Genomic DNA, 10,700 nt, shown 5'->3' with positions numbered 1-10,700 from the left:
TTCTCCACTCCCCCTCCCCTGTGGTCTGGCTGAATTGTCTGGGCTGGGCATCACAAGCTCCTCAGGAATGTCTTTTCCCATCACGGTGATGAGCTTTCCCAGGCAATGCACATGTAGCAGAGTAGGCAAGGAAAAGTTGGGGCTGCTTTGTCCCCAACAGTGAGCAGCGAGAGCAGAGCGGCTGGGTTTCCAGCCCTTCACACCCTCTGCTACCCGCCAGCAACCGATCGCTGTGCGTAACGCCATTGAGTCCATAACGGAGTTCACGGATGGAAGCAAGCCATACAGACTCTCTCTTTATTCACTTTTTAGCCTGCAAAAAGATTACAGGGCCAAGACTCTTGCATGCAATGGCCTGTGCGTTTATGGACAACCATGCTGTAAAGCGTGGGGGACCCAGGCATTTTGCTGCGCCTTGCCCAGGCTGTAAAGCTTGGCCTGCCTCCCTGCGCCCATCGTATCCCAGTGACTTGCGCTCCCCATTTGTAGCTGAGCGTTGCGTGTTGGGCTTCACGGTATCTGTGAGCTGCACGAGGATGGAAGTAAGGGCAGGGCGAGGTGCAGAACAGCTCCGCGGGCACTATGCACGCTGCCAGCCCCGGGCTGTACAACGCAGGAATTGGTGCTAAATAGGGTAGTCAGACTTCAGAACGTGGGCTTGCTGAATTGGCTTTATACACACTGGAGCTGAAGTCACCTTCCAGACTGTCAAGGTAAGACTGAGCATGGGGGATTGTTTCCTGGTGACGATTCAAGGCTTTGCATGCACAGACATCACTTACATCAATCACTTGCACGTGGAAGGAAATGAGGTTTTGAACTGGCTGCTTGGTTTTAGGCCAAATAGGTAGAAGGAGCAAGAGCACATTGTCCCTTTGCACCCTGGCTGTGAGGGAAAGGGAACTGTGTTGTTCCAGCTGCTATCCCCTACCCTGGGTCTCCATGCAAGCGTAAAAGGAGCCCAAAGCGTGAGGATCACCACCTTTCCGGGCACAGCTGGACGTCCAGATGGAAAACACACCGTTCACTTCACAGCATCGTCTCCAGCTCTTTGTTTACGTTGGGGTGATGCTGACTCAGGTCTGGTAAGTCCACTGTGTTTTCCCCACAGGCTTTCTGGCTCATCTCCTGGGTCGGACAGGGCAAAAAGTTATCCGAGGCAAAGGAGCTGGGGATGTAGCCCGGCAGGCTGCCACGGGCAGGGAGCAGCAGCCCGCGCTGCTGCGTGCTCCCTGCCCCTCGCCCCACGAGGCTCACGCTGAAGCTCGTGGTGGCGTGGGAGGCCAGCCCGCCGTAGCAGCAGCTCCCTGCCACGCTGGTGGCACGCGCCTTCTGCTTGAAGTCCAGCGCCAGGCTTCTCCGAAAATGGGCTTTCTTAATTTCTGCCTGCACCTGAGGGAGAGGTCAGAGATGGCTGCTTGTGCCCAGAGACAGCAAAACAAACATCCCTTCCCTTCCCCATGGTTTTTATTCCTAGTGATTTCCCCCCCCCCTTCCAAATCCTGCTGAGAGGGATGGATCTGAGTTTTTTCCTCTGGTTATCCCAGCCTGGGGGATGCAGGTTAACTTCCCCAAACCTAAAGTAGCTAGAACGGGGAGCTCAGCTGCTCACACTTCTAACTTACCTCCCCATTGCAAAAGCAGTAGATAAAAGCCACAAAGAAACCCTGCCAAAAGAGACAGAGGTGGAGTTTGAGTCCTGAGCCGGGATGCTGTACGTGTGCCTCCCCCCTCCCTGGACGAGCATCACGCGGTGTTTGGAGCAGGCAGGCAGCCCCATGTCGACGTACCTGAGAGGAGTTAAAGAGCATCTCGTAATGCATCTGGATCTGCCACAGGACCCCAGAGACTTCGGTGTAGGGCATGGCCATGAACACCACGTAATGGACGCCAAAAAGCGGCATCAGCACCAGCGTGGACTTCAGCAGCTTCCTGAGAGGAGAAATGCTCTGAGCTGTTAGCTGGGACCTGTCAGCCAGCCTACAGCCCCCTTGCAGACATTGATAAGCATCTTAGCAGAGGACAGTCGCTTTAGCTTCTGCTGCTGCCGCGGCTGGTTTGTGCATAGCTGCTGCACAGTGTCCAGCTTGGAGAAGGGAGCAGGCAAAGCTTGAAGTCCTGACCCTGCTGTTTCAATCAAACTCAGCTGCCAGAAGCACTGGCTGCCGTCGTCCTGCCACCCTCCCTCGCTCCTGCAGCCATTCCTGCGCCTCTGCTCTTCATTCACAACCCTTTGGGGAGCCGTCTCAGCTAAACAGGCAGAAAATGAGCCAGACCAGGGCCAGGACATGGTTTTGCTGCTGCCAGCGCTTGCCTGTACTGCTGCCGGGGGTCCAGCTTCCCCGTGTTCGTCTCCCAGAGCTTGGAGGCCAGCACCCGGACGATGTTGAGGAAGAGGAAGAAGTTCACCTGCCGACATGGGAGTGGTGCTGTGGTCAGAGCAGGGAGGGACCAGTGCCCCAGGATCCCTCTGCATCACAAGGGCCCTCCCTGGGTGCCGGGGTGGCTGGGGACACAATCCCAGTGAGCACAAGCGAATGGGTCTGGGTCTCTTATCAATCCCCTTTCCCCAAAAGGGATTGGGAGATTCAGCCACGGGATTCTTACCACGATGGCGGCCAAGATGGGAACCTGATAAATCCACTTCATGTTCCCTGCACTGAGGTCCCAGCACCTGAAGAGACCAGTAAAGAAACACCTTGGAGAAACCTGAAATCACTGGTAAGGAAAATTGCCAGCTGACGGTTCCCTGTACCCCCCCAACCGACATCCCCATCCTCCCACCCTTCACTCCCTTTGTGGAGTTTGTGTAAATCTCAACCCAACAGCAGCCATGCTACAAGCATTCATAACCATCATGGTGTTCCAAATGAGTTTAAACTAGCATTAATGTTCCTGAGGGCTCCTTGGCCAACTCATCTAAAACTCCTGCTGTACGTTTGGTAGCCTTTCTCCTTTGAAAATGCTTAACTTCAGAACATGCCCTTTAGCATTCATCTTTGCACTGTTTATTGATCAATTTGTGGTGTAAACCTGCATCCATCTTCCTCCCAAATGCAGAACAAAACCACTATCGCTCTGGATTACTGACAATTTTATAAACAAGACTTGTATGTGTGTTCTTTTTGGAAAATTTTCATTTTCAAAAGTTCTGGTGCCCACAGGTATTTTGCTAGCATTTGCAACAAGTCTTTCCCTCCCAAAAGGACTGCTGGAGAAGGTGGACCTACGTACTGTGTATCCGCCAGGGAGGCCCTGACGCTGGCCCAGACAGACACAAACACAGCGGGGAGACCTGGAGGGGCAGGAACCAGAGTGAGGAGCACGGATGAAGCATCACGTTTGCAGGCTGACCCAGTTCCTGGCAGCTGGTTTACATCCTGCTGCCCTTCTCTGGGCACTCAGTGCCACTCGGCCATGGCTGATGCCACAGCTCCCACCTGGTCTCAGCATTGGGTCAGGGTCCATGCTTACCCCAGCCGATGATGATGAGGACCCACAAGTAGTTCTTGTTGGAGAGGAAGGCCATGAAGATCAGGTTGTGCAGGTAGAGACCTTCCACCAGGATCCAGTAGTGATTGGTGGCCAGAAAATAGAGGAAGAGAGTCACCACCACCTTGCAGCCAACCTGTGGACATATTGTCAGAGAGGTGCCCATATCAACCTGTCCCCTGAAAGCAAAACCTGGTGGCTTTTGCTCTCTGGCCAGCAAGACCCAGGCTGTGCCCCATGCATGGCTCACATTCCTCCTCTTGCAGGGAGCTACGTCTCTGATATTCCGACATCAGATGTAGAGCAGGTGCTTTAGGTCTTTCCTATAGCAGAGGTTATTTCCCACACCAGGGCACTCTGAGCTCAGACAGGCTGCAGGACCGATGTCCTCTGCAGCTCTGATCTCTGCTGTGGCACCAGGGCAGGGAGAAGCTGGGCAGAGCTGTAGGCAGCCCTTCATCCCTCCCCAACTGCATCACCCCTGAGCAGCACAGCCCCCATCTGGGAGGGTCCCAAGCGCATCCCCTTGCTCCAGGGCTCCTAAATCCCCTTTTCCCCTGATCCTGCCTCCGGTCTCGGTGTGCCACTTGCCAGGTGGCTCCGTTGTCCTGGCGAGGGACCCATTTCTGCCTTGAAGTCGTCCTCCCGCATCTTCTCCGACTCGCTGGCCAGTGTGCCCGAGTAGAGCACCATGTCCTTCACGAAGATGCTCACCGCCCGGCAGATGAAGGAGGTGAAGAGGTGGACGTGGATGTAGTTGCGTGTGCAGTGCAGGCGCCTACGGAGAAGGGATGTGACACGAGCCCAGCCCCAGCTGCCCAACAAGCTCATCACACGTGGGCTCAGGCAACGAGGGGTCCCAGAGAAGGTGAGCTCCAAGGTGTCAGCCCTCCCATGGGCACAGAAGCCAGATCTGAGGGCAAGTGGGGCGTCAACACCTTCAAGAGCAGGGTGGAGTGGACAGGGAGCTGGTCATACCGGGTGTTTTGGGCTTTGGGAAATTGTCTGATGTTTGTGCTGGGGTTTGGGGCCAGTTCCCGTTCCCTTAGGAGCTGCTCCACCTCAGAGGGTCGTGTGTGCGGGTGATGGGAGAGGACAGTTCTTCCCGACACGGGGATGGGGCTTTGGCTTCTCCTTACTTGAAGTACGAGAGGATGCAGACGGCGACGATGAGGCAGGCCAGGGAGATGGAGTAGCCGACAGTGTACATCAGGTGCAGGCGGTCAAACACCTCCTGGAAGAGAAGGGCTGAGCTCCACAACCCCTCCGCAGCCCAGGCCCACCACCCCAGCCTCTGGGCTGAGAGCACGGGGGGAGCAGGGCTTGTTTGGGGAGTCAAGGGGGAAGAGCCCCCTGCTCCCAGCAATTCCCCTGGCCTTTGCTGCACAGTTCCCTGGCCCCCATCCCAACCCCTTTTCCCAGCACCTCTGATAAGCAAGGTCACCTTCTCACGGCTCCGGCTGTCGGAGGAGAAGAGCAGAGCACATTCAGTGTAATTGGCCCAGGTCTTGTTGGTGCTGAGAGCCATGGCCCAGGTCCCATAGGCACTGCAGTACCTGTAGGCATGACCTGGGAACGGCAACGGGTGCTGTGACAGTGGAAGGACCCAGACACATCCCTGCTCCGTGGAGGATTGTCACCGAGGTGAGGTCGCTCCCTGCCCAGGTGGAAGCGCTTACCTTTATGGTTGAAGTCGTAGATGTAGTCGGGGCAGGGCACCGACACCTCCTGGCTGGGGGAGCCCTTTGGCCAGCAGATAATCCCGTCCCACTCTGGAAGGCAGCTGGTATCTGGCCAAAGAGCAAAGACACATCTCACATCTCCAAACAGGGCGACAGCGTACCTCCAGCTTCCCCAAGCGTGCGCTGGACCAGAGCGAGGAAAACGCGCTGCCACGCAATCAGCCCTGGTCTGCAGAGCAGGGGGAGCTGCAGGGAGGGCCAAGGAGGGGGACACATCCCATCACATCCCACCTCTTCTGGGGGGGCCAAGGCCCTCCATGGGTCTCGTTTGCGGTGTGCATGGGGCAGTCTGGAATATGGTGCAGCCAGTGCTGGCTAATCAGGGTGATGATTTGATTAGCACCTAATTGTGCTGAGAGCCCCCAGAATGCCAGGAGCTCCACAAACCCTTAGGAGCCATGTGTCCCTGGCCCCATCCTGCTCCCATCGGAGGGGACAGCATTTCCCACAATGTAGCCAGCTCCACTGGAACTGGCTGACCCACGTGCAGGGGAGGGACGCTACCTTTGATCTTCTCTAGTTGGGCTTTTATGTCTCTCTGACATTTCTCCTTGGCTTCCACCAGGAGATAGATCTGCTCTTCTTTTGTGAGAACATCATCAGGGTCAACCTGCCAAGACAAAACCAAAAAGTGATGACCCCATCACCTCTGCGTGACTTGGCTCAGGCCAACAGTGTCAGACAGCAGTTCAGCTCAGGTCTCTTCTTCGTGCTCACAATTTAGAGATTAATCCTCCCTGGGACACCTCGACCCACCCTGGTGATCTCCATGTCCCCGGAGAGCTGCCACTGCCTGCTGGGTGACGTGAGCCACCCACGGCCGGGATCCAGGATCTGGGAGTGAAGCTGCCCTGTCCCAGCAGCACCCCGAAGGTGGCTGATGAGACACCCACAAATGCTTCCTGACTCGGGGCAGGACCCATGTCGCTTCTGCTGCCACAAAACACCCTGGTGCTCCCTGCCACCAACCCCTGAATCCACCCAGCTAATTAAGACCAAGTCCAAAATCACAAGGGGCTCAAGGGCCACTACACGAACATCATCTAGTGACATGGAAACAACGCTTTGCTGAACCCCAGCATCGTAGCATCAAGCAGGACCATCCTGGGGGCAAGAAATGAAAGTCAAAGCCAGTGTGAGAGGGAAGACAGGAGCCCACATGGAAAATGGATGTGCTGGTATGCAAAGGTAATGGAGCAGCCATGGCATGGCCGTGCTCCCCAGGCGAGTCAGGTTTGTGTGGCTTTGGGTATAGATACAAACGACACAGGGAAGACAAAAGCGCTGCCCGCCTTCCTGCTCTTGTTTTTTCCCTCTTGCAAGGCTGAGGCTGACCAAGAGCCCCCCTTCCACCCTGTCCGTGGTCCATGGAGAAATGTTCATGTTTCTGTGCTGGAAATCAGTGGCACGTTGGGCTTTTGCCCTGGCTCCCTCTCACCCACCCCACCAGCGGCACTGGATGTCCCTGTTGCCCAAAATGAGCCCTTCAGAGCCAGGTCTGGTAGCCCCTGGTTGAAGTGGCTGGCCGGGGCTCTGCAAACAAGCGGGTGCTCAGCACCGGGAGCAGTGTGATGCACATGGGTGCAGCCTGCGGCGTCTGCAGCCTCCCGGTTGCACCACACGTGCAAATGTCTTTTGAGACATTTTGGGCTGAGGTGCTTGAAGGAATTTGGAGCCAGGATGAGGAAACAGTTTTGGAAGTGAAAAGGAGCCGGGATGCGGGAGGTTCGCTTTGGCTCCCGGACTGCCCACAGGTAAGCACGGCCAAATCCTGCCCCAGAGAGGAGACCCTGAACTCCCATTCACGCTCTTCCCAAAAGCAGCCGTCTAGGTGGGTGGATGGGACAGGGGCTGGTGAGGGGTGTAGGGCAGGAGTGAGGGTCCTGGGGTGCATCAGCAGGGTGGGGGCCCAGCTCTGCGCTCACCGCCTGCGCTGACCGTAAATCGCCCCGCTCTTTCTGTTCTCCCGATGCCTCTGAGGCAGCGAATCCTGCCCTGGATGTGTCCAAGAAATGGAAAAAACCATCAGGTCATGGTGTCTCCGTGGCTGCTAGAAAGCTTTTAGCGGGAGCGGAGAGGCTCTCTCATCCCACCCAGCTCCTGCCTGGCAGCTCTGCAGAACGGGACGTGCAGCCGGTGGGCACACGGGCACCGACCGGAGCGGGTTGCACAATTAGCAATATTTAAAGGCAGGAGAGGGACCGGAGAAGCCCACGGGGCCATGCAAACTTACCAGCGCCCATGCAGAGCTCAGGAGGCAGCAGCAGAGGAGAGCCACCATGGTACCTCCCACGGGGACGGATGCCTCCATGGTCCCACCGTGTCACTTGGATGGGGACCTCAGGGACGGTGAGCCGGAGAAAGCAAAGCCTTTGCTGGGGGACAGACGTCTGGGAAGCCCGAATTGCTGCCAGCCCGAGGCCACGGGTGACGGAGAGGGCTGGCGTGTTCGGCAGGACAGAGCATCTTCTGGGAGCACCTTCCCGGCTGCTGTTCCCTGTCGAGGCGAGGTGGCCCGTGCCTGGGAGCTCAAGGCTGGGGGAGCACCCTGGGACGAGACCCCTGCCCCGGAGGGCACTGCCCTGGCACTCCTATAGGGATCTGCTCGCAGGCTTACCAGGTAGGGGGGTTTCTCCCCCCACCATGCTCGCTCCTATTCACTCTCCGCATCTCGCCTGCTTTAAGCAGCTCCTGGAGCGTGTGCAAACAATTCCCTTTCGGATGGGGATGGCAGAGGTTTATTGGCTTAGCCCTAGGTGCTAAAATCCTCTTCATTCAAGGCAGATTCCTCTTCTCTTTTCAGAAATTTCTCTCACTGCCTGGTGGCTCATTTTTCAGCTGTCACAGCGTCCCCCCACTGCCCCCATGCTGCTCAGTCCCCTCCAGCCCCAGCCTGGTCCCAAGGAACCAAAGGACAGCGGGGAAAATCCCAGCGATGTGGCTGGAGGTAGTGAGGCAAAGGGTGCAAGCATGCGAGCGTCACCTCAGCACTGATGCTCCTGAGATGGGATGGATTTCAGGCAGACACCAGTTTAACCCTTTTCATTCTCTCAGGTTTGGGGTGTGTTTGGAGGAGATGTGCTGGGATCAGTCCCGCTCCCCACTTAGGACAAGCACCCCACTGCCTTTGTGCGTTTGCTTTGCAAAAGGACCTCACTGCACAACTGCATTTAGCCTTCTGCAAGGGGGGCTGATGACTAAATCAGGAGCAGGCAGGGTAGACGAACAGTCCTGGCAGCAGGGAGTTTCCACGCTGATGGGTGTCTCACGCAGTCCGGGAATGGGATGAGTCGAACCGGCAGGGCCGGGAGGTCCTTGGGCATCAGGTCAGAGCTGGTCCCACTGCAGCTGGCACCGTCCCCATCAGAGCGGTCCCTTGTCACCTGCGTCCCCTTGGGGAGGCCCCAGGGTTGTCCCCTGCATTTTGGGATCATGCAGATGCCCGGCTTGCTCCCACCACCCTGCCAGCTCAAACACCTTGTGTCCCCCCAGCAGCCCGAGCGTCCCCCTGGAGAAATGGGGGCACAAAGCGGGGAGTCCTTGTTCCCCGAGCAGGTCATCATTACTGGGGTGAGGCTGAAATTCAAAAGCTCAGTGCCAAACCCCGGGAACAGCAGGCTCCTAGCCCAGGGCCTCTCCCCTGGCCCATATAGTCCATGGCCGAGCACAGCTTTTTCTGCCTCCATAAGTGCCAAAATCCTGCACAGAGCAGAGCCCCCCTCGGGGTTTTCCTGGCTGGTTGGAGGAGGGTCAGACTTTTGCTCGGCTCCTGTGGTGAGAGAAGGCGGATCAGCCGGCTGAGAGGGCAAAGCAAATCCAAATGACAGCGCTCAGGAGGTGCTGCTGCTCCCTCTGATTAAATCGGACAGGAAAACAAGCCTTGGTTGCTTTCCCTGCCACAGCAATCAGCTGTAAATCAAGGAGGGATTAGGGGCATCTTCCGCAGCTGCCCGTCTCCTTGGCCCAATTTAGCCACCACCCCGGACCATCATGTGGGTGATGACACCAGCCCGGCGGCATCGCTCTGCCGAGCGGCACCGCAGCTCCCGCGCTTGCTGCATGGGCACGTAGGGCAAGAGAAGGGATAAGCAGCTAAATTGCAGGATTAATGTTTTCTGAAGGCTCTTCTGGGTACTGATTTCTGACCCAGAAGCTGCTGGGGAGTGAGGACAGAGTTAAGGTGAGGTTATTTTAGAATCGGATGGATGTGCGTATGGATGGATGATGGCTGAGGGGGAGGCAGCAACACTCAAGGGCAATTTGATTCCCACTGCAGGCGAAATCTGACCCAGCTCCGAGTTTGCAGTTAGCAAAACATGTTAGTGGTTTTGTTGGGGTTTTTTTTGCTAAATTACTTGCTATATTATAGAGAGAACTGGAAAGCAATCATTGCAAATGACACCCACCCAGCCCCATCATCCAGCCCCCTCAGCTCCCCGAATCCACGCTAGCAATCGTGAGATGATAGCAGACAGCAAATTTCCCAGCAGTTTGCGGCTGCTCCCTCCTCCTGAAAAACCCCCATAACCCGGCTGGCGATGGCTCAGCCTCTGGCTTGAGCAGCATTTCAGCAAGAAAGAGGCTGGGGGGGAGCTCTGAGCACAGGGCTGAGCTGGTGATACCCTCCGTTCCCATCACTCCTAGCCCTCCAGCAGCTCCAAAACAGCAGGATTAGACCTACCCGGTCATGCCAAGCCTGAGCTGTTGTGATACAACATGACCTGAACCAGCCTGACTTAACCACCTGAAAATACAAGTATAACTGCATTTTCTATATCTGTGTATAAGCAAAACTTAAATACATATATAATGGGTGCATATATGTGTATGTACAAATATAATGGCTCAGACTCCAACCAGCACCAAGACCTCGTAGCTCTCACACCAGGACTAACAGCATCTCGCAGGATCCTGTTCCACCCAGCGGCTTGCAGCCGTCCCTGCAGCCCAATTAAGCAAGCGCTAGCCAGAGAAATGAGGCTGTGCAGCATCTCCACAGCAGAGAAGATGCTCTCACCTGTCGCAAATAATTTTTTGTCCATTTATTTCTGTTACCAAAATACTAGCTCTCGGACCCCAATGCAAACTAGGGATGGGTTCTCCTCCTCCTGTGCTCTGTTGCAATCTGGCTATACTTCAGTTGATGGTTTAGGCTGTCTCAGTGTAACCCTTGAGCCCCATTTTGTGGGATGCTGAACCTTGATGACTTCTTCTGCCTCTTCTGCAGTTCTTCAAACAGTTGGGAGAGGAAGGTGAGAGCAAGAGCATCTCCCACCAGAGCCTGCCCACCGCCTGGAGAGGAGCTGAAAGGAGACCCCATCACCCGCTCTGCCCCACAGGTTTTGGGGATGCATGGGACAAATGGTACAGGGCTATGAAAGATCCTGAGCTGATGAATTAAATGCCTGGCTTTAGCCCTCATTTGCATTATCCTCATTAACCATTCTGATGGAGGTGAGCACGGCT

At 56.1% G+C, this 10,700-nt stretch overlaps 1 protein-coding gene across 1 annotated transcript; it reads right to left on the bottom strand.

The window, feature by feature from the left end:
* Window positions 1–1,029: 1,029 nt before the first annotated feature.
* Window positions 1,030–7,574, bottom strand: LOC104319930 (parathyroid hormone/parathyroid hormone-related peptide receptor-like). The gene is made up of 13 exons (XM_069786675.1): window positions 7,468–7,574; window positions 5,739–5,844; window positions 5,172–5,282; window positions 4,937–5,061; window positions 4,632–4,726; window positions 4,084–4,270; window positions 3,475–3,628; window positions 3,235–3,295; window positions 2,608–2,674; window positions 2,315–2,409; window positions 1,791–1,932; window positions 1,626–1,667; window positions 1,030–1,392 (listed from the first exon to the last, which is right to left on the bottom strand). The coding sequence occupies exons 1-13, from the start codon at window positions 7,543–7,545 to the stop codon at window positions 1,030–1,032; spliced, it is 1,626 nt and encodes a 541-aa protein (XP_069642776.1). The 5' UTR covers window positions 7,546–7,574.
* Between the last annotated feature and the right edge of the window lie 3,126 nt (window positions 7,575–10,700).

This window comes from Haliaeetus albicilla, chromosome 7 (assembly GCF_947461875.1).
Source record: "Haliaeetus albicilla chromosome 7, bHalAlb1.1, whole genome shotgun sequence".
NCBI classification, from domain to species: domain Eukaryota; kingdom Metazoa; phylum Chordata; class Aves; order Accipitriformes; family Accipitridae; genus Haliaeetus; species Haliaeetus albicilla.
Note: the sequence above shows the minus strand (reverse complement) of the source record. Positions and strands in the feature narration are given on the sequence as shown.

What these genes read in the sequence shown, in the direction of transcription:
- LOC104319930 (XM_069786675.1), bottom strand. Translation starts at nt 7,545, where the DNA reads ATGGAGGCATCCGTCCCCGTGGGAGGTACCATGGTGGCTCTCCTCTGC. An exon ending in GCCTCCCTGGCGGATACACA is followed by an intron (nt 2,675 to 3,234) that starts GTACGTAGGTCC and finishes TGGTCTCTTCAG; the next exon opens with GTGCTGGGACCTCAGTGCAG. An exon ending in ACTGCTTTTGCAATGGGGAG is followed by an intron (nt 1,393 to 1,625) that starts GTAAGTTAGAAG and finishes CCTCTCCCTCAG; the next exon opens with GTGCAGGCAGAAATTAAGAA.